The sequence below is a fragment of the Saccopteryx leptura genome, chromosome 7, assembly GCF_036850995.1.
Source record: "Saccopteryx leptura isolate mSacLep1 chromosome 7, mSacLep1_pri_phased_curated, whole genome shotgun sequence".
NCBI classification, from domain to species: Eukaryota; Metazoa; Chordata; class Mammalia; order Chiroptera; family Emballonuridae; genus Saccopteryx; species Saccopteryx leptura.
This window is the reverse complement of record NC_089509.1, coordinates 64,132,961-64,159,923: the sequence shown is the minus strand read 5'-3', so window position 1 is coordinate 64,159,923 and position 26,963 is coordinate 64,132,961. Positions and strand designations below refer to the sequence as shown.

Here is a 26,963-nt window from a genome sequence, read left to right as displayed (position 1 = left end):
GTATCTATTGATATAATCATGTGATTTTTAGCCTTCATTTTGTTTATGTTAGCAGTTCTCAACCTGTGGGTCGCGACCCCAGCGGGGTCGCCTAAAGCCATCGGAAAATACATAATGCATATCAGGTATTTACATTCCGAATCATAACTGTAGCAAAATTACAGTTATGAAGTAGCCACCAAAATTATTTTTTGGTTTGGGGTCACCGCAACATGAGGAACTATATTGCGGGGTCACAGCATTAGAAAGGTTGAGAATCACTGGTTTATGTGATAAATCACATTTATTGATTCAAGAATATTGTACCAGCCTTGTCTACCCAGAATGAATCCCACTTGACCATGATATATGATCTTTTTAATGTATTAATGCTTGCTAATATTATGTTGAGAATTTTAGCATCTATGTTCATCAGGGATATTGGCCTATTGTTTTCTTTCTTTGTAGTATTTTTACCTGGTTTTGGAATAAGGATAATGCTTGCCTCATAAAATAAATTTGGAAGTCTTTCCTCTTCTTGAATTTTTTAAAATAGTTTTAAGAAGGATAGGTGTTAGTTCTTCTTTGAATGTTTGGTAGAATTTGCTTGTGAAGCCATCTGGTCCAGGACTTTTATTTGCTGTGAGTTTTTTTGATAACTTTTCAATTTCTTTTGTTATAATTGGTCTGTTTAATTTTTCTTAATCTTCTAGATCAAGTTTTGGAAGATTGTATGTTTCTAGGAATGTATCTATTTTGCCTAGATTGTCCAATTTTTTAGTATGTAGATCTTCATAGTATTTTTTTTTTAGAATCCTTTGTATTTCTCTAGTATCAGTTGTTATTTCTCCAGTTTCATTTCTAATTTCATTTGGGTCCTCTCTTTTTTTCTTGATGAGCCTGGTGAAAGGTTCATCAATCTTGTTTACCTTTTCAAAGAACCAGCTCTTTGTTTCATTGATCTTTTGTATTTTTTTTTAGCTTCTATGTCACTTATTTTTACTCTGATCTTTATTATTTCCTTCCTTCTACTTCATTTAAGCTTCATTTTAGGTGCAGAGTTAGTTTGTTTATTTGAGCTTTTTCTTGCTTCTTATGCTATGCTTGTAATGCTATGAAATTTCCTCATAGGACTGCTTGTGCTGTGTCCCATAGATTTTGGGTTGTATGTTTATTTTCACTTCTTTTAAGGAAATTTTTTATTTCTCCCTTGATATTATTGTTAACCCATTTATTTTTAATTACATGCTATTTAGCCTTGGGTGTTTGAATGTTTTTCAGTTTTTCTATTGTAGTTGATTTCTAGTTTCATGCCTTTGTGATAAGAGAAGATGCTTGATATGATTTCAATGTTTTTAAATTTATTGAGACTTGTTTTGTGTCCTAACATGTGGTCGATTCTAAAGAATGTTCCATGAGCACTTGAAAAAAATGTATATTCTACTGCTTTGGAGTGAAAGGTTCTGAATATATCAATTAACTCCAGTTGATCTAGTGTGTCATTTAAGGCCACTGTTTCTTTGTTAATTTTCTGTCTGGAGGATCTATCCATTGATGTTAGTGGAGTATTAAAATCCCCTACTATTGTAGTATTGCTGTTGATCTCACCCTTTATATCCATCAAAATCTGCCTTATATATTTAGATGTTCCTATGTTAGGTGCACAATGATTTACCATGGTTATATCCTCCTGTTGGATTGCACCCTTTATCATTATGTAGTGATGACCTTCTTTATCCCTTACTATAGCCTTTGTTTTAAAGACTATTTTTTCAGATATAAGTATTGCTACCCCAGCTTTTTTTTCATTTCCATTTGCATGAAATATTTTTTTCTATCCCTTCACTTTTAGTCTATGTGTATTTTTCTTCTGAGGTGGATCTTTTGTAGACAGCATATGTATGAGTCTTGTTTTCTTATTCATGCAGCTACCCTATGTCTTTTGATTGAAGCATTTACATTTAAGGTTATTATTGATATGTAGTTGTTTATTGCCATTTTATTCCTTAAATCTACAATCCTCTTTCTCTAGATTTCTTTTTTCTTTGCTCTTTTTGTAGTAAGCCCCTTAACATTTCTCACAGTACTGGTTTGGTTGTAATGAATTCCTTGAATCTTTTTTTTTTTTTTTGGGGGGGAAGCTTTTTATTTCTCCATCAGTTTTAAATGACAGCCTTGCCGCATAAAGTAGTCTTGGTTGTAGGTTCTTGTTTTGCATCACTTTGAATATTTCTTGCCAATCCCTTCTGGCCTCAAGTGTTTCTGTTCAAAAGTCAAATGTCATCCTTATGGGGGCTCCTTTGTAGGTAATTAGCTGCTTTTTTCTTGCACCTTTTAGTTTTCTTTCTTTTTCTATTAATTTTGTCATTTTAATTATGATGTGTTTTGGTGTAGGCCTCCTTGGGTTCATTTCTAATGGGACTCTGTGTTTCTTGAACTTGTGTGACTTTTTCCTTCATCAATTTAGAAAAATTTTTAGCTATGATTTTTTTAACCAGTTCTCTAAAGCTTGTTTGTTCTCTTCTCCTTCAGGAACCCCTATGTTGTGAATGTTGTTTCTCTTCATGTTGTCACAGAGGTTTCTTTCAGTTTCCTCAGTCTTTTTGAGCCTCTTTTGTTTTTGCTTCTCTGCTTCTGTGCTTTTGTTTATGTTGTCCTCTAAATTGCTGATTCAGTCCTCTGCTTCATCTAACCTGCTGTTGATTCCTTCTAGTGCAGTCTTCATTTCTTGTATTGTATTTGTCATTTCTGACTGGTTCTTTTTTATAATTTCAATGTCTTTTTTGATGCTTCCTATCTCTTTGTGTAAGTTCTCATTGTGACCATCCATCATTGCTCTAAGATTCTTAAGCATCCTAAAAATCATTATTTTTAAATCTGCATCTGGTAGTTTGGTTACTTCCTTTTCATTTAGTTTCTTTTCTGAGTATTTCTCTTGTTGATTCATTTGGGTCATATTTATTTGTCTTCCCATTTTGTCTTAGCTCTGCTTTAATTTTGAAATTTGTTGTGGTGTCTTTATGAGGAAGATGGGCTAAGTGGTATTGATCTCTAGCCCACCTGATTTCCTTACTTTAGGAATGCTTCTTGAAGGTAGTTTTACCCTCCTGTTGTATGTGAGTAATAAATGCAGTTGGTCCTTTTGTGGGTTCAGCTATCCCTTCAGGCTGGCTGGCTCTATGGGTCAACCTTGATTATGTGTATTAGACACTGTGCTGTGTGTATCCTGTTGGGTGTATTTATTCACCACAATGTCTGGTGCCTGCTGGACTCTTCCTTTGGGCATGCTGTTTGTGTAGTTAGCTAGTCTAGGGTGGGTGCTGTCTGCTACCCAGTACTGGTTGTGTTGGTTCTAGATCTTCTTGGGTTGGTATCAGCTATTGTTTTTAATATGCTGTGGGCTACCTGTCTTGAGGTACTGCTCTGTTCTCTGTTTGTGTTTGCATTTTCTGTGCCTCGGTAATATGTGAGGGGCCAACCTGTGTATAAGGATCAGCTTCTTTTTGCTTAGAGGTGATCATAGCTCTGTAAAAGCTCCAAGCTCCATAAAATATGCCTCCACTTTTCAGCTACCTTACCTCCTCTTGTAGCTGCATGGTATTCCCACAGAGTCTTCTGTAGAAAGACTGTGGTGTGGGTTCAGATTGACCTCACCTCATCAACTCCTCTACAGGTTGCAAGCTTGATGGGTTAGGGCAGCAAAGTTGGGAATTCAACATTAGTGGGACCCCCTACTTCAGCTGTTTCTTGGTCAGGAGCTCAGTATGGGGACTATGGCCCCTACTTCAGAGCCTAATCTCTCAGACATTGCTGGATACTACAATTCTATTTCTCCCTAGCAAGGTGAGCAGTAGGCTCAGATTGGGTGGGGCTGACAGTCTCCTCTGCAGAAGTTCTTACAGCTGGTGAGACCCTAGTCTCAGGAGGAAGACTGAGAGAGTCCTCCCTGGGGCTGATTTTGCCCCCCTCCCCAGAAAGTGGGTAAGCCCTTCTACTGGACCCAACTATAGGCTCACAGGGGCCTAAACTTTAAATATCTGTTCTTGAGAGCCTCTCTCCCTTCCCCATGTGGAACCTACCCAGCAAGGCAGGATATCTAGCACCCAGGCTGGTTGACTATGAAGCTTCACCCAGAGGCCGATTAAGGTCAGTTGAGGCCCTGGGCACAGAAGAAAATATTGGCCCCTTTCAAAAAAGAGAAACAAAACAAAACAAAAAAATATTATGTACTATTAATGTTAAAATTGCACATATGAAACCAAACTTAGTATCATTAGAAAAAAGTGTAAAGTTGGGGTTTTGTGGTGCCCTTCAGAAGTCAGGGCCCAGGATGTGCACCCAGTGCACCCACTGTTAAATCCAGCTCTGGTTCCATCCTGTCCAATGCACATGAACTGCTCTGCCAGTGTTGACCACAAAGAGTGGAACTTGCCTCAGCAGGGCCTGGTGTCTGTAGAGCCCTCCCTTAGGGCACGCTGCCAGCAAGGGTTGTTAGGTCTGGAACTGATGCTCTCTCCGCAGCTGGCCCCTAGATGTGCCAGCCCTGAGCCTCCCTGGAGGGAACCCAGAGTAGACCAGTGAGGACACTGCCCATAACTGGCCCTTAGCAACCTTCTTGGAGCTACAAGCAATCCAGAGTTTGCGGCTGCCTTTCTGGGCCCTGAGGTACATGCCAATACCAAACCACATACCTAAACTTGCTTTTACCCACTCTGGGCCTGGGGTAAGGTTTGCAAAAGGCCAAGGTTCCCTGAGCTCCGCCTCCTGTAACCTCTGTCTACTGGCTGCTTGTAGGGTTGGGCCACTGAAAAACTCCTCCGGTAGAGTCTAGAGCCTGTGACAATTCAGGAATTAGGAAGGGTGGTGGGTATGGCTCCTGCCCCTGAACCCCTGATGTCATTCTGTCCAGACTTTTTTCACAGGCCTCAGTAGGGTGTAGCCCCAGGAGTCTGGTGGATGTGGCCTCTGAGACCCAGAGATCTGGTCTTTTCATAGTTCGGATGGTTTCTACTGAGCCTCTCATGAGGTGGAAGCACCAGTGATAGACTCAGGAGAGTGCAGGGGTGGAGGGGGAGGAGAGGCGGAAGCTCTGTCCTCAATGCCAGAAAAGTGAGCCACTGATGCTCCCCCTACTTCTTGACTTACTTCTCAGAATGGACCGGTGTTGGTCAAATAAGTTTGTAAATATGATATATATGTTTGCTCACTTATAGTTTGCATTGGGTATGGGGGACAGGCTGTAAGCAGACAGGGTCATTATCCTAAGGCTTAGTTTTAAGACTAAACCTTTCCCACTCTAAGTGACTTTGTATCAGAGACATCCTTGTTTGTATATTGGATTAAAGGTTTTGATTTCTACCCTATAAAATAGGGCAGACCAGGAGCTTTCTCTCTCTCAGTTCCTGAGATTTAACATTAGAGAGAAGAGCAGAGAAAGGCCATGTGGAGGAGAAGCAGCCAAGATGGTGGAGTGCTGAAGAAGAAGCCAGTTTGTGCAGAGAGAAGGAGGTGGGGAACAGAGGTAAATAAGGCTGGTGAGATAGAAACCTTTGATTCTAGGAAACTCGGATAAGTCAGTGGCTTTGGGAGCCCTGAATGGAAAGGGAAGTGTTTCCCACTGTGTGTATTTCTTGCCCGCTGGGTGCAAGCTAGGATTAAAGCTAATGGCCCATCAGTTCTTGGCTCTGTTGTTTCATTACCTCTGTCCAAATCAAATGCAAACTTGCACTGGCCAGGTGGCTGTGATGGTGGCTGCAGCTACTGGCTTTACAACCGGTCTCCACAGGGTGGAGCAGGAGGGATTCCCGAGGTCAGGGCAGTTGCTAATGCCGCCTGAAGGGAACTGCTCCACCAAAGAAAGATGGCAACTAAAGTACTGGAGAATGACTCAGCACAGGAATTCTGATGGCCTTCCCCATGGTGTCTCTCCCTGGGCCACTAACTTCACACTATCCTCATGCAACTCTTGTTCTCTCAGCTTTTCCCCACTGAAGCCCTGAATAAGTGGTTGTGAATGAGATTTTCTGCGCTGGCCTTTTAAGATGGAGCCTGCATCTTTGAGAGGTTCCATCTCTTTCTTGCAGACAGAAACTTCGACTCATTTCAGTGCCAAGTGCTATGTGGGTGCCTCTTCTAGGCTTTGGGGCTCTAGGCTGGGGCACCCTCCTGGGGCTTAGAACCTGCACCTCTCAGGGGGAATCACCCCACAGTAAGAATCCTTCTGCCCCCCTCCCTCACTCTTGGGATTGAGGCAGCCCTTTCTGCATCTCTGCCCTTCCTACCCATCTCTATGTGGCTTTCTCTGTGATCCTTGGTTATAGACTCCTCTTCGTTTAGTCCAAAGATGGTTTTTCAAGAAGATTGTTCTTAAATTAAGTTGTAATCCATTGGTCCTGGGAGGTGGCAGTCGGAAAGTCTGCTACTCTGTTGCCATCTTGGAATCCCCTATTATTATTATTATTATTATTATTATTATTATTAAACCTGTTTTAAAAATATGGTTGAGAGTGTGTTGGAAGAGGTAGAGAAAGAAATTTCTAGTTGATGGAGTCAAAATATTTTAAAATACAGAAGTAACATAAATAAAACCTTAAAAAGCAAGAATATATTATAAATCTATTTATATTTCAGCAATATGAACAGATCAACAGGTCTTGTATCAATTTCTCGTATGGGAGGGAGGTGTTCCTGAAAAATACTTGTTTACAAAATCTCCTGTTAACTATCTCTGATGCATTCTAACTTGTCCTAAAACAATATTATAAGAGTCCAGGTACTTTTCTGAAAGTTTATCCATTCTGTTATTTAGATACCCAGTTCTCTGAATGTGTTCAACATTGGCTATTCCATCTGCCATATATTTTTATTTTCTTATATAATCCTTGTTTAGTTTTGAAATCAAGTTATATTACAAATAAATCTTTTTCCTTTGTATGGAGAAGATTGTATAAGATTAGAATTGCCCAATATTCAAATGTTTTATAGAATTTCCTAGAATTCTATCTGGAGAGAGAGAGAGAGAGAGAGAGAGAGAGAGAGTGTGTGTGTGTGTGTGTGTGTGTGTGTGTGTGTGTAATGGAACTTTTTAAAACTACTGATTCAATTTCTTTAAAGCTTATAAAAAAGTTGGTTTTTGTTAACCTGTATGTATTTATTTTCTCTGTTTTCAAATTTATAGTCACAAAGTTATTCATAATATCTTACCTATTTCATCTCTGCAGCAATTATAGCTTTGCCCCCTTTTAAACTTGATTAAAAATTTTTTTTAATACCTCTCTTTTTCCCCTTTGGTTATTCTCTCTAGAGCCTTGTATATTGTATTACTTTTCTGACATGTATTTATCCTCTTCATTTTATGCTTGTTCTCTTTCTTATTAAATTCTGCTCTTATTTTTATTATCTTTTGTCATCTTAGTTTATTTTGTTGTTCTTTTTCTCTTAATTCTTTATGGTTGTGTGATTGCTTCATTAAGTTAAGCTTTTCTTTCTTTTTTGTTTGTTTTCTTAATGTAAGCATTTAAAACTAAACCTTTAAGAACCTTTTTATATAACTGTGTCCTACAGTTTTGGCACATAATATTTTTCTAATTTACCTGATACTTTTCTAAATTTCTATTTTGAATTTTTTATTGATAAGTTGTTTAGAAATATATTTAAAATTTTCAAATATTATATTTCTCTAGTTATATATTTTTTATTGTTTCTAACAGAAGTACATTTAGATGAAATGATATGTTCTGCATAATACCAATTATTTGACATGGTTATTTCAAATTGGCTAACTTGATGACCAAGCTTTTAGTCAATTTTCATAAATGTTCTATGTCAACTTGATTAATAATAGGAAGTGTCATGTTGTTGGGTATAGCGTGTAAACAGATATATCAGACGTACTTGTATATGATTGATGGGTGGGTTATGGTTTGGGGAGACAGTACCTAGTGATGCCTATGAAATAATCTTTTTTTTTTTAAGTAAAGCAGACGGACTAAGAAACCATGAAGTTTTAAAGATGGAGTTTACATAGATGTTGGAAGTCTATTATTCTCTCTGAAAGAACGTGTAAGAGTCTTAAAGATTTGAGCAGTCCAGTATTTATTGTGGTTTCTCCTTCTGTTGTTTCATCCTATGCAGATTCTAAATCATGAAAGAATTGTAGTTGGGTAAACTAATTGCTCTTTTGTTTGAAACATTTTAGAAGTGAAATGAAATTTAGATGGTTCTTGACCCTGTTGCTTTTATGAGAATAAGTGCTAGCTGATATGTCCAATATTTCTAACCCAGCAGCAACCAGACATTAAAAATAAGATGAATGGAGCCCTGGCCAGTTGGTTTAGTGGTAGATCGTCGGCCGGCATTTGGATGTCCTGGGTTCAATTTCTGGTTATCAGGGCATACAGGAGAGGTGGCCATCTGCTTCTTCACCCCCTTCTCTCTTTTTCTCTTCCCCTCCTGCAGTCATGGCTCGATTGGAGCAAACTGGCCCTTGGTGCTGAGGATGGCTCCGTGGCCTCTGCCTCAGGCACTAGGAAGAGCTTGGTTGCTGAGCAATGGAACAGTGTTTCAGATGGGCAAAGCCTTACCCTCTACTAAGCTTGCCATGTGGATCCTGGTTGGGGTGCAAGCGGGAGTCTGTCTCTGCCTCTCCTCCTCTCACTGAATAAAAAACAAACAAACATAGGATGAATGGTGTAATTGGCTGGCTCAGCCAAGGGCTTGATCTAGTTTATAAAAAGGCCACTGCAGCACTCTACCAGCTGGCCAAGGAAATATCTGGCATAAACCAGCAAGCAGGAGACCAGTGTTGGTCGGGGGCATCTAACCAACCTTATCCAAGTTGGAATAACTTAGACAAGGCTGCCAAAATTCAGGCTGACTCAGCTCTTCAGTGTTAACATTAAAATTTGTCAAACAGAAATAGAAACTTCCATATATAACAATAAAATATATAATTAAAATATAGTATATACACCGTGAAACTAGAAATTATATTTCCCCTAAATGTAGGAAAGGTCAGCACTATCCATAATAGAAATAGTTGCTTAGAAATCAGTTGCATTTTGGGGGCCACTTTTCAGGTTGTCCCAATTGGCCACAGTGGGAAGAGTACAAAAGGTTTTCTTTGGGAGGTGGTCCTTGTAAGGTATAACAAATGGATGAGACAAGTCTCTAGTGTGGCACTGCAACATCCATGCCCCGACCCAGACCTGGCCTTCCATACATCACTATCTTGACCTTGGTCTTTTCTGTATTTTCTGGTTCCTGACAGTTTGGCATCTGAACCACAACTCCCTGCTGACCATATCCTGTCCATATTCGCAGACTTCTTGGCCTTCCTGGTTCTACCATAGAGCCTTGCCTCCCTGAATAACTGCAGTTCTTAGATGGCCCCACTGTGACAGGAAGAGAGGTGCCTCTGGCTAGCTGGCTTCTTCCCCTGCTATCTCTTGTGTACTAGCCTTTTCTCAGATATTTGAACTACACAAAATAAAGCTTATAGAGCATTTTAACTTCACTTGCCTTGCTTCTGTACTCTATAATGGATCTGTAATAGATATCTATGTTAGCTATTAAAGAAGGTTAAGAATTTACCTTTTTTTTTTTTTGTACCACCTCACCTGCAACTTCGGTTTCAGTTGTGTTGTGGTTCTTCCTTCTTTCTGTGTCTTTTGCCTTGAGGTGTATTTGTATTTATCAGAAAAAAGATAAATAGTAATAGTCAGATGCCAACAATAAGACAGGACCAAAGACAAGTGCCAACTAAGAAAGGAAAAACAAAGAAATAAGATCAGCAAACATCATAACTAAACATCAACAGCATAACTAAAGAATGGAAAATCTCCTAAGCAACTTGGTAATAACAATGGCTATTTTGAAACTTTGTATTAAATTCTCTTACCATGTCTTTAATCATTAATTCAGTTTGAAAGACTTAAATTAGTGTATGCCCATTAAACATTTATCAAATAAAGCTGACCTGTATGTATTAACAATCTGCTCCACCACCTGCAAGTATTTTGTGAAAGAAATCAGAGACAAGATTTTTGATTAATGTAGGACAATGACATTCTCTTTTTTATAGGCCTTTCAAATTTAATAATAGTAAAAAAGAGCAATGACATTCTGCGAATATATATTAAGAACAACAATAAAATTTTTCAGTTTTTCTCAGCAAGTATTAAGTTAGGAGGCCCAGAACATTAGCTATCTATTTACCATATTCCATGTCCTTGTTTTTTATGTAATATAATCTTAAGCCTTCCATCAATGCAGAACAATTAGTTGTCCTTTTTTTGTATGGAGAAAAGCAGAAGAGTACATTTCAAATCATTAAAGACTAACAAAAAATTTTAAGAGCTTAGCCTTCCAAGCAGTTTCTGGAAAATAAGTGTTGTTTATGATAAATCATAAATGTAAGGAGATACTTTTATAAATTGGAACTAAATGAGTGTTACTAATTGATGTACCAATCGAAGCAATCTTCTTTTAAGTTTCAGACAGTTTGACAGTCTATCAGTTCAAGTTTCAGGGGCTTATTCATTTTCCAGGTGTCCCCAAACTACGGCCCATGGGCCACATGCGGCCCCTTGAGGCCATTTATCCGGCTCCTGCCACACTTCCGGAAGGGGCACCTTTTTCATTGGTGGTCAGTGAGGGGAGCACGGTATGTGGCGGCCCTCCAATGGTCTGAGGGACAGTGAACTGGCCCCCTGTGTAAAATGTTTGGGGACCCCTGTTTTCTACTTTGCTTCCACTAGCTTCTCAACATTGCAACTCCATAGGGCATTTGAAAGAGGCTGTAGCTGAAATGTGGCACTGAACTTGGTCTGAAAGCCTTCCTTTGTAGGGTTGAGCTGGTAAGGTGCTGGGGGACGCAGGTATGCTGGCACAGTACCTTAAGCTTTTGGGGAAAATGGATAGGAAACATTACAAAACAAGACAAAAGCTAGAAAATAGACTTATGATAGCTCTAAAACAGTAGTTTACAATCTGTTTACCTCAGACTCTCAGAGGCTTTGAATTTGTTAAGGCATCTGTAATTCAATGTTTCTTAACCCTGATCAACAGCCAGAAGTTAGATGTCCAGCACAGCCCTCCTTATACTAATTATTTTATTGGTCGGGATGGGGCTCTGACATCAGTATTTATCTAAGCTCCCCAAGTGACTCTAGTGTTACAAGGGTTGCCTACCGCTACTGTATTCCTATGAATACCTAACAGTGTCTGTAGATGTAAGAAATACCATATATACATACGTATCTTTTATCACCTTTCCTTTATAACTTTTGGACACAATAGCTCAGATAAAAATTTATAAATATTTTATGTAATCAATAGGGGCTCTTTGCATTTACATGTTTTCTCATTCATATGTTTTAAAAACATAATTATCATTACGGATGTTCTTAGACATAAAGAGTTTGAATCTCTTGGCTATAAAGGACCCAAGGTGAAGTTGAGATTGTGGTTAAAACAAACACTCATCCAGGTTAAATGGTGCTCAAGACTAGTTCTTGGCTTAATCATGACCACTGGAAAATTTCACTATAAAATGCTGGGGACAGAAGGCTTAAATACAGATCTCATGTGACCCATCCTTACCACGAGTCTGAGACCTGGATAAGATTTGTGGCTCTGCTCCTACCTTGAGGAGCCTTGAGTGGCTTCCCTGATAAAGTGTAAAAGAGAAAGGATGGATTCACTTTTGCTTTCAGGCATCTTCCGTGCCTCTGACATATGACTCTTTGGGGCTGGCTGGGATTGTTGAGTGCAATGAACAAATAACTATATTCTTAAGGAACTGAAAGCTCAGACTGCAGAAGTTGGTTCTTTCTACAACCTTAATGGACCTTGCAGTTGGGACCTGTTTTCTGGATGTGCTCTGTGGCATCACATTCAACTCAGGAACTTAGAGAAGAGGCTGCAAGTCAGATCCTAGGTCAGGCATGTATGCAATTACTGTTCTCTATGTAGCAGGCACAGTTCCATTGCTATAAAGTAGAAATTATCTTTGGTTCTATGTCTCTGTTTTTTAAATATTAAAAATTATAGCTGAGCATCACATGTAAAAAGTAGGTCTGCACAAAAGGCACTGAGAAGATCCCTGCATTTCTCAAGAGCAGTTGTACTTAAAATATCTGAGATCGGAGAACATTATGACTTGAACATGCTAGAAGCTAGCAGAGTCTACCACAAATATAAGAACCTCATTTCAGATTTTAACAACCTTATTAAAGAAGCCCTTACTTTAATTTATTAGAAAACTCTCCTGTTGTAGATCATTTCTTGTTCCTTTGTCCTAAGGGAGAGGAATAAAAATTGGACACCATCTCCATGTGATATTTTATTATAAACCTGGAGGCATTTGTTAGTTTCCTTTTCAAGTTTTCATTTTCAGCAATAAATAGGCTCAGTGTTTCTACATTCTTAAAGGCCCTGTTTCCTCCTTACCTGGATTCTCTGAAGCCTTGCTGGTGAGTGTGGCACACTCCTTGAAGACCGCAGGTGGAAAGTTACTGGGCAGAGTCCCTTATCTCTACCTAAATAGTCTTTACTTTCCATTTCAACTCCTTTTCCTAAAATTAAAAAAAATATATATGTATACCTATATTTATATAACATATAATATTTAAAGTATATTAATTTATTTATATATCTCAAACTACTTTGGGAGCAATACCCCCATGTAGATGGCCACAGTCCACGAAACCTCAGAACATCCACAAGGAAACTTACGTTCCCAGTCAGAATGCATCCCTCCCTGCATTTTCACTCAGTAATCACTCCACCACTCATCCAGGAACCTGTACCGGAGATATGGAGTCATTTTTTACTTCTCTAACTTGAACAACCTTTCATCAAATGAACTGGAAAATCCTACCGATTCTACCTCCTAATAAATGTCTTTGAACCGAGCCCATCTGCTGTCACCCCTACCACCACTAACCATCACCCCAGTCCGGAGGTGGTTTCTCTCTCACCTTGATAGGTTGTTTCCTGTCCACTCTACACATAAGCCAGAGTGGCTTTTCCAGAATGGAGAATAAGTCATATTACTCCCACCTACCTTTTAAAATTCTTTATGACCCGCCTTCCTCTACAATGGATTTTCAGTTCTAAGCCTGGTCAATAGGCACCCCTTCATCAGCTTCCAGCTGGTCTCTCCTCCCACATCTCTGACTCTTCCATTGAAAGCCATTTTCACTTTCTTTTTAATTCTGCAAATTTACCAGCTTTCTATCACCAGTTTTGTGATTGCTTACTCTTACTGGGACCCTGATCCTTTGGATATCAGCTTAAATATTTCACTTTTTTTTAGACTTTATTTATTGATATTTAGAAAGAGGGGGGGGAGAGAGAGGAAAAGAGGAAGAGGAAGAGAGGGTAGAAGCTGGAAGACTCAATTAATAGTAGTTGCTTCCCATATGTGACTTGAGTACATAAGTCCAGGGTTTCTAACCAGTGACCTCACCATTCCAGGTCGACGCTTTATCCACTGCGCCACCGCAGGTCAGGCCACATTCTATATACTTTCTTTGGAAGATTTTTTTCTGACCTCAGACTAGATGTAGTTAGTCCCTGGCTGTGCGTTCCACAATGCCTTGTTTCCCTACTGTTACACTCATTTGTGGTCATTGCTTGGCTAGCAAATCCTCTTTTTTTTTTTTTTTTTTTTTTTGCTATCTTTTGTTTTTGAACTTTTATTTTCTGTGTAGTATTAGAGTAATATGTCTCTTCATCTAATTATCTTCCTAGGTTTCTTCATTTTCTGTAATTAATTTATATCTCAATTTTGACCTCAGTTTTCTTTATTTTTTAACATTGGAAAATTAATCTACAGATTAATACACATTATGAAAGTGTGCTATAGTGTCAGCTCTTTAGACCTCCCATTAGATGGATCATATCAAGTTTTGAGTTAATTCACGAGAATTATCCCGTAAGTAGTATAATGGAGACATGGACAAACCATGTTTTAAGATGTTTATTTTTAAGACTTAATCTTTCTTCTCAGCTTTTAAATGGGAAGGTTAACACTTATCATACATATTAACATAGTTATTTCTTTTCTCCTCAAATGATAAGTTTATCAGGTGGGTATAGAGAGTGGAAGAGATGGTGGAAAGGGTTTATAACATTTTGGTGTTCTTTTGTCATGCTGAATTCTGTTGTTCTTGTGTGGATTTGGATTTTGGTGAGGAATACCCCACAGTCCTGGTGGTTAGTTTATTCAGAGTTGGACTTTGGTGAATGAAACCCTTCTCCAGAAATGCAGATTATCACATAGGTAAGAACAGAAAGGCCATGCCTGCTCCAGAGTAGATTTTCAAGTCTGGTCTAACATAGTCTACACCACTGATATGCAATCGCCAAAATTCACACCATAAAAATAGGTCCCTCAGATGACGTATCTCTCCTGGCACCTTGATCTTTTCCTCAGTATAACCACAATATATGATTATACATTCATATGTTGTCTGTCTCCCCTACTAGATTGCAAGTTCCATGAAGGTAGGAATGATTCTTCTTTTGTTTTCTGCTGTGTTTCCTAGCCTGCAGCCTGATGCGTAATGGTTCCTCAGTGAATTTTTTTTAAAAATAATAATTTTGGGATTTTTCTGAAAGTTTGGTTGCAGGTTCATTTTGAGAAAGAGATTTGGTTTTGTTTAGGTTTATGATTTCCCTCTTTTCTTCAGGGTTCTCTCTTCCCTGGCTAAGGGTGTAGGATGGCCACCACAGATCCCCAGATAAGAACCAGGCACTATATGGAGTTTAAGGGCCCTGACCTTAGAATATTGGGATACACAGACCTCATCAGAAGGCCAGTGTTTGGTCTTGAGGCTTGTCCACAACCAACCCCTCTAGGTCCTTAGATAAAATTCATAGCTCTACATGGTGGTAGACAATAGGGCTTTGATTTTGTTTTTTAAGTTTCTTTTGACAAGGGAGTGTCTAGGCACTGGTAGAAGATTCACTTGAGCCCCTGGTTTGAAGAGGGAGCATCAATCCCATTTCTTACCTTCTCTGGAACATTTTTAGAAGCTGTTACCCCTTCAGGAGACAGTATTTTCTCAGTCACTTACTCCTCTCACTTTCTCCTTCCCCTCCCTCCCTCCCTCCCTTCCTCCCTCCCTCCCTCCCTCCTCCCCTCCTTCCCTCCCTCCCTGACTTTTCTCTCTTTCTTAACATTTGAAAATAAGTGGAAGGTATTATAACATTTCACCTCAAAATACTTTAACATGTATGTCCTAAAAATAAAAACGTTTTCTTACATAATTTCAACACCACTATCACAGTCAAGAAGGTTTATATTGATACATTGATATTACCTAACATAAAGTCCATGTTCAACTTTCTCGAATGATTCCCTCCAAAAGTTGCATAACAATTTCCAATGAAGAATCACACATTTTATTTAGATTACAAGTCTCTTAAGTCTTCTTTAAACCAGAACAGCTTCCATAGCTTTGTTTTATTTTTTACTAAAATTTTTTTTCCCTTTTATGATATTGACATTTTTGAATAATCCAGGTCAGGCTTCTTTCTAACTGACCAAAAATCTGCACTTTACTTAATTTTATTTTTCTTAATATTCTTGGTAATGTTGTGTCCTTCTTATTGCATCATATCAGGAGGCACATTATCTTATTTTGTCTCATTAATGATGATGCTACATGTTTACAATGGTGTCTATCAGATCTCTTTATGATAAAGATATCTTTTCTCTTTGAACTTAATAAGAAATTTTGGGGGTATCATATTGAGATCATGTGAATGTCTTGTTTAAAAACAACCTTTCACCCAATGGTGTTAGCCTTTAATAATGATCCTTGCTTTTATCATATTTATTATATGGTAGTTCTGAAATAGATGTTATAAAATGTCATCATTTCCTCCACATTTTAAAACTGACATTCTATAAAGAAGCTTTTTATCTCCTCCCTCCCCACCACACTTTTAAAGAATTATTATTTTAAAAATATCACTATGATGCCTGGCTGGTTGTGGCACAGTGAATAGTGTTGATCTGGGATGCTGAGATCTCAGGTTTGAAACCCTAGCTTGCCAGCTTGAGTCAGACTCATCTGGTTGAGCACTAGGTTACTGGCTTGAGCATGGAATCATTGATGTGATCTCAAGATTGCTGGCTTGAGCCTAAACGTTTGAAACCCAAGGTTGCTGGCTTGAGCAAGGGGTCACTGGCTCTGCTTGAGCTCCCTAGTCAAGGCATGTATAAGAACAATCAATGAGCAACTAAAGTGAAACAACTATGAGTTTGTGTCTCATCTCTCTCCCTTCTTATTTCTCTCTTCCTCTCTCTCTCTTAAAAGATATAGTATCACTATGGGCTCATTAGTTCATTTTTTACAGAATCATTTGACTGAAAATAAAATAGTTCTTTTATGAATATTTTTTCATAGTGTTTAATGTATATTTATTATGTATACTGCTCACAAAAATTAGGGGATATTTCAAAATGAATACGAAGCGATAAAATATCCCTTAATTTTTGTGAGCAGTGTATTTTAAAAGGCGAAAGATTTATACCATCTGAAGAGAAACCAGAGCATGAGTAGTATATTTTATATGATACTTTATAGTCAGTTGTCTACATTTTAATAAATAGCATAGTGTGGAGTTCCATTAAAAACACTTTCCTGGCCCTGGCCAGTTGGCTCAGTGGTAGAACATCAGCCCGGCACGTGGAAGTCTTGGGTTTGATTCCTGGCCAGAGCACACTGGAGAAATGCCCATCTCCTTCTCCAAACTTTCCTTTTCCCTTCTCTCTGTCTCTCTCTTTCTTCTCTTCCTGTGGCCAAGGTTTCATTGGGGCAAAGTTGGCCCAGGTGCTGAGGATGGCTCCATGGCTTCTGCCTCAGACACTAGAATGGTTCCAGTTGTAATGTAGCAACAGCCCAGATGGGCATGCCGGGTGGATCCCATTCGGGTACATGCAGGAATCTGTCTATCTGCCTCCCTGTTTCACTTCAGAAAAATACAAACAAAACAAAACAAAACAAAAAAACCCAAAACCAAAAAAACCCTACTTGCCCCTTCCCTAATTTTGATATGTTGTTGTAGTCAGGTGTAAAGTTTCTCTCTTGGCTACCAACTATGGTGGTATTTATTTTTATTTATATTTTTTGGTTGAATTCAACATGAAATCAAATCTGTTATTGAAAATTTATGGGGTAAAGTTGTCATTGATAAGTAAGATACCATATACAGAAATAGTACAGTTCTCTCTCCTCCCTGACAATGTACATGCAGTCACTATTCTCTCTGTCTTATTTTTAGGATCGAAGATTTAATGATGAAATTGACAAGTTAACTGGATACAAGACGAAATCACTATTGTGCATGCCTATTCGAAGCAGTGATGGTGAGATTATTGGTGTGGCTCAAGCAATAAATAAAACTCCTGAAGGTGTTCCGTTTACTGAAGATGATGAAAAAGTAAGAGTTCATGCCTTTTGTGACTTGTATTCTCCTTCTTGATCATTGATTGCTATTCTCCCTGAAAGGACGGGAGTTATGTGAATAGCTGTTGGATTAACCCATTCCTAAACCAAAGAGATTTTTTTGTGTTATGTAAAATGTAATGGGAGTTTTAAAATATTTTATGAATGTGGTATAATTGAAAATAGTCTTTTTTCTGAGCTTGCTTTTCATTACAAGCCTCAGTAGTATTCTTATTATTCCCTGGTCTTTATCTTCCTTATAAATAAACTTTTTAATCACACCCCCAGCACACATGGCCCAAGGGAAAATAGGGTAGATAGAAAGAAGACTGTTTCAGAAACTCAGCACTTTCTCTTGTGTTTTTATAACTATGACAAGAATTGTTTTCTCGGTTCTTACATAAAAATCTCAATAAAATTAATGTTACTTGTTATTCCAAATTGCTAATAAAAAGAGCATTACTTTTATCTCTGAAGAGCAGTTGACCTTGGTAGAAGTGATGTACTTTTTGCTCAGAAATTTTAAGTTTTTTCACCAGTGAGTTATTCACCACCTCATATTAAAAAAGAGACTTTTCAAAGAGCTAAAGTTCTGGCTTTGAAGCTCTTCCCTTTATATTAAATATAATCTGGTGAAGTATTTGTAAAGTTTGTGGTAAAAGCAAATCTCAAGTTTGTTTGTTTAAGTTTGATGACTGCCATAATCCTATTTGATTAATTTAAACTTCTAGATGTGAGATTGTGGTTTGCCAGTGCTAATTACCAATGCATTGAATTAATGCAAATGTTCCAGTACAAAAGGTCTACATAATATATGATAATAAGGAAACAAGATTTTTAAGTGAAGAGAGTTCTTCATTGAGGTCATTTCTATCATTGAGTATGAACAGCCCAAATCCAAGGAAAGGGTTATAAACCCTCAGAGCATGATAGGACCTCAGACAATTTCTTACCATTTCAATAGACAATAGCAATGTGCAGGGCATGTGTGTTGGTGTCAAAGGAAGCACAAATAGATACCTCTCAAATGTGTATGTCATCCCAGAGCTGCACAAAGCAAAAGGCAAGAGGAACAATATGATGTTCTAGGACATACTAACAGTGCTTAGGAAAGAGAGTGTTAGTCTCAGTCGAAGAATCCAAAGAGAATTCTTGGAAAAGATGGTGTTGATCTGAATTCTGAAAAGAGCATAGGCCTTTATGAGACAGAGTCAGGTGAGAAGGTGAGGAGTTTAGAAACTTATAAAATGTAGGTCATTATGCAAATGTTTTAATGGAATGTTCAGATAAAGCAAAAATTTCACTTTGTGCATTTTGTGCCAAGGATGACAGAGTCCTACAATAATGTCCCTCTTACAAGGATTTAGATAGAAAGATGTGAGTTGTGTGTCTTTCCAAACACAACTACACACCCATGACATCTCCCAAACGTTCTGTTTATACACAGATGTAGTCCTGCCTTCCCTCTTCCTTTTTAGTTTAATAAGGTCCCATTGCATATTTAATGCTAATTTCTGATTCCATTTATGTTAGATTTGTTTTCTAGCATTTTCTCAGTGGATTAATACTTACGAGCTAGGGCTTCATGAGCTCTGAATGGTTTGCACAGGCTTTGTACCTGTCTTGAACAGCATCAATGTTTAGCTCTACTGAGAACAAGGGCTGGGATCCAAGTCATGCTTGGTTAAGGACAAGCAGCCTGCTTTGGGTGAGTCACTTAATCTCTGACTCTCAATTCCATCATCTGTTAATTAAACTATCCGCCATTCTGCAGCAAGAGAATTAACTAAGATCATGAATACAAATACTTTGAAAAATATAAGAAACGAGGCAAGTGTAAAACATAAATTTTTATTTTTAAGGTCCATTTTCCCAAAGTTTTTAAATGTTCTTTTATTTTTGTTATTCATCCTCAGGCAAATTATTTCTTATTCAATCTCATTGGAGTATTTCCTTGCTCCAAATGCTATATTTTTCTCTTCTGCGATTATCTCATATTCCCACAGTAAAATCTTATTTCCCAACCTTTCCAATCCCCTCTCCTGATTTAAAAACCCTACTCTATTCTCACTTCTTAGAAGAAGGCTCACCAGTTAGGGTAGGTAGACTGTGTTCATGCAGGTGATGCTGGAAGGAGAGAATTTTATCTCAAATCCTGAATCTGTTTATCATTTTTCCTTCAGGGATTCTATACATTATAAACCGAACAGGAGCAGTGAGTAAGAAAAGGATATAATCTAGAAATGATTAGTGGGAAAGAACAAGATCAAGATACTTCTTCCAAATAAGAGAAGACATTCTGGCATAATGGCTGTACTCATGCCATATAATGTGTCTACCTGGGTTGAGATTCCATCTCTTCCATAACCTGTGTAGCCTTAGGCAAGTTATTTAGTTTCTCTGTGCTCCAATTGCCACCTCTTAGAAGAGATATTAAAATAATAATACTTATTTCATAAGGTTGTAAGGGGTTAAATCAATACAGAGAAAAGACTTGGAAGAGCACCCAGCACAGAATAAGTCCTCATAAAAGAGCAGCTTTTACAGACAGCACATTAATACATGTGAGATACAGTCAGGTCTTGTAGTAGCCTGCTGGGAACTACCAGTGTTGTTGGAAGAAACCTACTCAAGACACAAACTTATGTCAAGATGAAGAGGGGGAGGCTTGCCAAGGGAGGCAAAGAAGACCTCCTGAATTTTCTTCTCCCTCAGCTTTTATTGATCAGGAGCAGAACAGGGTGAACAGGATTATAAGGGAGGGAGTTCAGGCCATAAGGGGAAAGAATGACTAGTGGCCATTTTGCTGACATGGAGAAAGGGCAAATTTGGTCAGTACTTTTTCTTTTGCTAATTAACAAAGGAAGGGGCAATCTAGAACCTCTAGGCTAATTTTCTAAAGCCCTTTCACATGCATTCCTTTGTGTCTGCACAAAGGTCATTCATTCAAGGCTTTTTTTATTTTTTTACAGTGACAGAGAGAGAGTCAGAGAGAGGGATAGACAGACAGGAACGGAGAGAGATGAGAAGCATCAATTATTAGTTTTTCGTTGTGACAACTTAGTTGTTCATTGATTGCTTTCTCATATGTGCCTTGACCGTGGTGCTGCAGCAGACTGAGTAACCCCTTGCTTGAGCCTGCAACCTTGGGTCCAAGCTGGTGAGCTTTGCTCAAACCAGATGAGCTTGCGTTCAAGCTGGCAACCTCGGGGTCTCGAACCTGGGTCCTCTGCATCCCAGTCCGACACTCTATCCACTATGCCGCTGCCCGGTTAGGCTCATTCAGGGCTTTTAACTAAAGTCCCCCAATCCAAGTCATAGAGGGGTCAAGGTTAGATGGGTGATTCCCTACAAGGTCTCAGTTTAAAAAACTACCTCTGTATGATTTAAGTCTATGAGTTTTTATTAAGCATAATCTATATGCCAGTTCCACTGTTGGAATTTCAATAATGAAATGAAGGATATACTTCTTTATAAATCCACAATGCTCTTGTGTGATTGTTAACTCACATATTGTTTTACTTGATTGTATAAGATTATGCTTCCCCTAATTTGTATTCTACCTTTAATGCTAATTTATTTCTTATGACTATGACTACATGTGAATGTAGTCTATATATTGCCATCTTTAGGGATTAAAGTTTTTTTTTCTTTTTATTTCTTTTCATAGCCTGGGTTGCTTAGTCACTGTCTGATTACTGGAAATTTGGGTTGTTTCCAGTTTTTCAGTAATACAAATAGCTCCTGAATGAACACCTGGAACACATTACCTTTTTCTTTTGCGTTGTTTCCTTGGGGTATATTCCAAAGATTGAAATTACTGAGTTGAAGGGTAAGAAAAGTTTTATAGCTCCCATTCCAAGTTACCAAATAGCTTTCAGAAATACTGAAGCCATTTCCAATGATAGCAGCACGCATAGACCTCTTTTTGCAAAGCGCTGCCAACTTCATTTAATTCACATTTTAACTCAAATTACTTTTCCTTAGTCAGCCAGGCAGACATCAGACAACCTCCTCCCATGTTCACCAGGATAAATTCCAGCAGCGGAAATTTCAGAGTTATCTACAAATAAGGAAACAAGGAAGGAAAATGGAAGCCTGGCGCTTAGTGTTAGGTAGTGGGGGGGGAGGGCTCCAGATCAGAGCCTTCCTGGCAGGGTCAGGTCTTTGCCTTGCTATTTGTTAGCTGAGCAACCCCTGAGCAAGTGGCTCAGTCCCTCTGTACCTCTGAACTTTCATAATAGGGTTGTTGTGAGGAGTAAAATAGATAATAGATGTATAAAGTCCTGAGGGTAGCACTAACATATCATTAAATGAGCTTCGTGAAATCTCACCATCTATTTCAGTCAAATGAAAATAATTTGAACCCTATTTTTTATTTTACTCTATACACATAACTGCTGTGTCATCGTTCATGTGGCTAGTGATGAATTTATTGCTGTTATCAAAATATTATTTGTATGTTCTGATATTTAAAATGCCAACTTCTGGAGACAATATGATGTAGGCAAAAACATTTTGCAGTATAAGAATCAGTAAATTATTTGCCCAAGATAAATTAGAAGTTAAATGTGGTATATTTATTTCTGGGCTATTTATGTATCCATATTGTGTTTCTTAAAAATTCTATGGTTTTGGCTCAGTGGCTGTGCTATACATATAATAACAGATGGAAGAGCCTAGAAAGGTCAAGTTCATTTTCCACCAACGTGTCCCTCATCTAGTGCAGGAATCTTTACCTGACAGATGGTCATCCAATCTCTGCCTAAAAACTTCCCTTTTAATGACATTAACATCATTATGCTCTTTGAAGTTCTTGCAGAACTAGCAATAATTTAATCAGCAGTTATTAGAGTTTTGTGTGAAATATAGTCTACCATATGCACATATCAATAATGTAAGTTACATACTGACAAACTATAAGTTTGGTAATTCATGTTAGAAATGCACACAAAGGCAGATCAACCAGAAGAGATGATCAGAATTTTCTGTTTTACTTCATGGGTTTCCAGCAAATATTCTTGTTTATCAGTGATATGTGCCAGCTAGCTGATTTAGGTGGTATGACATCCAATTAATTTATCACTTCATTATTCCTGGGTGAGTAAAGGGAGGTATGCTTTTGCAGGATAAAATAATGAGACCTGGATGGGAGCAGACATTTGTTATCTATCAAGACGTATGGGCACTCCAGATGAAACCTGGTATCTGGAGATGAGCACAGGCTCTTATCTGCCCTTGCCAGGTGTCCTCTACCTGCACCCTGAGGAGCTGTTTCTTACTGCTGTGTTGCGTGGAGAATATATATATATATTGCAGTTACTTTCCAACAGCTGACAGAAGAAGCTGTGGCTTGAAGTTGTTCTTTGGCTAATCTCTATAGGGTTTCCTTAGTGTGTGGTCACCTCTCTCCAGCTCATTATTTGGAGTGTTAAACTACCCTGCAGCCCTCTTTGTGCCAACATGTTTAGACACCCTGCAGAGCTGGGATGCAGCCAACTGAGCCTGGCTGCCTCAGGACTGGCCGCATCCCAGGAACTTGCTATGGGTGACGCTGCCCTGCCAGTTGGCACTGAGGATGGTGCATGGATGGTGCTAATGAGCTCACAGAAGCTGGGGTTTTGTTGTTTGCCGCAGGCCTGAGACTCACAGCCAGATAATGGGGAAATTTTATAAGCTCCTGGCCTTACGTTTTTAAGCTGTCTCTGACTATGCAAAGGCTAACGTTTAGGATCCTGGTGAGATGTCAAGGCTACAAAAGGTATTAAAGTTCACTTTAGTGAGGGGGACAGGTGTTGACTACATCATGCTGATAGGAGTGACAAATTGGTGGTCCCAGAAGACTGAATGCAACTCATAGACAGGTGACTTGCATGGAATTTGACTCGCATAGGATTGATCTTCTTTTTAAACCCTTTAAACATGGCTGCAAGCTCTAGTTCTGCCCAATAACCAATACCTAAACAACTAATCACTTTAATAAAAGCAACATGATGGGAACAAAGATAAACAGGTTTCTTCTGTCATCTTATAAACAGTTAGTTTGTACACAAAGATAGTTTCCAAAAAGTTATTTTAAAAAACTTGTTGTAGCTTGACCAGTGGTGGCGCAGTGGGTAGAGTATCATCTTGGGATGCTGAGGTCCAGGTTTGAAACCCCAAGGTTATCAGCTTGAATGTGGGCTCATCATCCGACTTGAGTGCAGGGTCACCAGCTTGAGTGCAGGATCATCAAAACGATCCTGTGGTTGCTGGCTTGAGCAATGGGTCACTGGCTCGATCTGAGCCCCAGGTCAAGGCATGTATGAGAAGCAATCAATGAACAATTAAAGTGATGCAACTATAAGTTGATGCTTTTCATCTCTCTCCCTTCTTCTATCTCTCTTTCTCATGTGTATGCATGAAAGAAAATAAAATTAATTAATTAAAAAACATTATATACATGACTAGGGGGATTACAACAACTCTGTCAGGCAACTTTGTGTGTTTTTCTATTAATACTCCATTGTCTTTTAGATATTTAAATACTACATGAGCAGTGAATTAACTAATTATAAGCAGTGGCCTTTGTGTTCTTATCTCATTTTCCCCCTTTTCTGCCTATATTCCAGTTAACTTAGATTTTCAAACCTGTTGCGATAAAATTATAATTAATAATCAATGTTTAGTAAAAAAGTTTTTAGAGTCTTCACAGGTAACTCATGATTGCAAGTTATATCTGATCAATAAGATTTCAGTCCTGGAATCCTGGAAAAATTTGGATTGAATCTCTTAACTTGTTAATTGCAACACTTTATCTACATTTAAACTGTTTAGTCACTTCACTTTTTGCCTTTTAACAGCTGTAACCCAGGTGCCATATAATCCCTGTGAAACTACAAGAGCATCAGAGACCCATTTGTTCATGCTCTATGTGTTCACTAAATTATCTCTGACCAAAAGATTCAAAAACAAGCAAGTTTACAAGAAAACCACCACCAACACTGTATTTGTCAGAACTCAGGTAAAATTTAAGGGAATTTTCTATTGGAGAAATATTATTGTGGACTTTTAACTTAATTTTTATTTTATTTATTCATTTTAGAAAGGAGAGAGAGAGATAGAGAGAGAAGGGGGGAGGAGTAGGAAGCATCAACTCCCATATGTGCCTTGACCAGGCAAGCTCAGGGTTTTGAACTGGCGACCTCAGCATTTCCAGGTCAACACTTTATCCACTGTGCCACCACAGGTCTATTGTAGACTTTTAGGTCTGTTCTCTGCCTCTTCCTTAGGCAGAGTCTAACTTCTGGGTAAGAAGGCAAGCCTGTCTGCCGGGACCCAACTTACGGGTTAACACTTAACAAAAACTGATCACGCCGCCCCTGTTCTGGTCTTTGCTTCCCACACCCATACTTTCACTTATATTCTTATCTAACTGCAAAAAAGTCTTCCTCTTCTTCACCCTCTTTCAAGGCTAAAATAGAATTCTGTCATCTCAGACTCAAATTGACACTATTCCAAAAATAATTATTGTTTGTTGTTAATAGTATTTCTAAATATTTTATAGCTCAACCTTTTTTTCAGACATTGCAGTTAGATTTTGACTAACCATTTACTGAGAAAATTTATAATGACCAAATAGTCAGGAAGTAATAATCAATAATACAACAACTGACAAAATGAAGGGCGATATCTATATAGTGTATTCTGTATTTCAGATGCAAATAATATGTGGTATGGCTGCAGATTTACAGGCCCCTTCCAAAAATTCTGATGTCCTCAGGTGGCTGATATGTTCATATTTGTAATTTCCTGCTTTCTTAGCTTCTCTTTTTATATTTCTCAGTGTTATCAAGGAGATAAGTGTTTAGGTACAGTATCCATCCTTCTTTCTATTTCTTTTCATATACTTTGCAGAACATTGTCAGATAGTTTGCATTTAGCAAGACCATGAACTAGCAGGACCATGAACTATGAACTGAATTAGTTACAGGAGTATAACTGTTACAATGTAGAACGAGGAAAATTTTGAGTGAACCTTGATCCAAACATCATTTTGAATGGCTGAAGAGTGTTCCATTATGTGGAAGAAACTTTCATTCCTTCACTGCTTATTTATATAATTTCTACTTAGTAAGCACTACTGTGTTTGAGATACTGTTCTAAGAACTGGAGTTAAATTGATGAATAAGACAGACAAAAATTAAGACAGACAATAAACAAAGTAAATATATAAGTAAATAACATAACTTCAAGCAATGATTAGATATATAATTTTTTTTAATTTAAATAATCCAGCAATTGTTTTCCTGTAGCTTTTATTCATGTGATTATGCTTAATTAAGCCTAGCTTATATCAAAATGTCTCAAAGTAAAATAGGATTTCACTAGAGAGCAAGACTTAACCAAAGCTCTCTCTCAAATAACTATGATAAACTGATGAACTCTTCAACTGAATCTCTTTTTCCTGCAAACTCCAGGTGTTCACATAAAGTGTGTATCCCTCTAGGCCAGTGGTCGGCAAACTCATTAGTCAACAGAGCCAAATATCAATAGTACGATTAAAATGTCTTTTGAGAGCCAATTTTTTTAAACTTAAACTATCTAGGTAGGTACATTCCTTACTGAGGTAGTGCCCGCCTGTGGTGTTTTGTGGAAGAGCCACATTCAAGGGGCCAAAGAGCCTCATGTGGCTCGTGAGCTGCAGTTTGCTACAGTAGATTCTAGGCTATCTTAAGCACTAAATGTTAAGTACAAAAAAGTGTTATCTTTTTATTATGTCCACCTCAAATATCTTTGTGCTGCATCATCTAATGGGTATCAAGCCATGATCACAATATCAGTTCACCTTCATCTGAACCAGGGAGGTAAGGACCTCCAGACTGTGCATGTATGGGGTTGGACAGACAGGACTCTGGGAATCTGGGAGAGAAAGTCAGGGGCTGAAAGGGATCTGGTGCATCCTGATATTCAGGGACAGGTACATCCACAACTTTTCATTGTTAGCAGGATGTGAAATAAACTTCTAGTCAAGCTATTTCTAAAAATGCAGGAATAACAACAACAACAACAAACTGTTTTATAAGCTCTGTCTGATTTATACAGGGCTTGGACAAAGAAAAATGATCTGCAATCATAGATTTGAAATAAATAAGCATTTAGCACAAAGAATTATTATAGAAGAACTAGAACAGGTTGTTATGGATTCTTGTTTATTAGAGATTTCAGCTTAAGACTGAGAACCATCTTCTTTGATTAACTACTTGAGTGTTGCTTCTTTTTACCTTAGAATGTTGAAATACTTGAATTGGGATTTTGAAAACAAATCAAATTATTTTTTATTAAAAGTAAAATTTAGTAGAATTTTAAATATATTTTGCTATCTTGAGTTGGGTATCTCTGTCTTTCTTGGTTTATTTTCTTTTCCTTTATGATAATATTATTTTCATTAAAATTTTTTCTAGCAATTTTATTTAGAAAATTAAATTTAACAGAGTGAAATTGATCAAAAAGAATACATAGGTTTCAGGTAAACATTTCTAT

At 38.0% G+C, this 26,963-nt stretch overlaps 1 protein-coding gene across 3 annotated transcripts in view; it reads left to right on the top strand.

Annotated features, from left to right (window-relative positions):
- The window catches only part of PDE11A (phosphodiesterase 11A), a 477,210-nt gene that overhangs the window by 94,198 nt on the left and 356,049 nt on the right, over positions 1-26,963 (top strand). For all 3 annotated transcript variants that reach the window (XM_066345959.1, XM_066345958.1, XM_066345957.1), the window contains exon 2: positions 17,278-17,436. In XM_066345959.1, the coding sequence (XP_066202056.1) occupies positions 17,278-17,436 (159 nt within the window). The remainder of the gene's footprint in view (positions 1-17,277; positions 17,437-26,963) is intronic.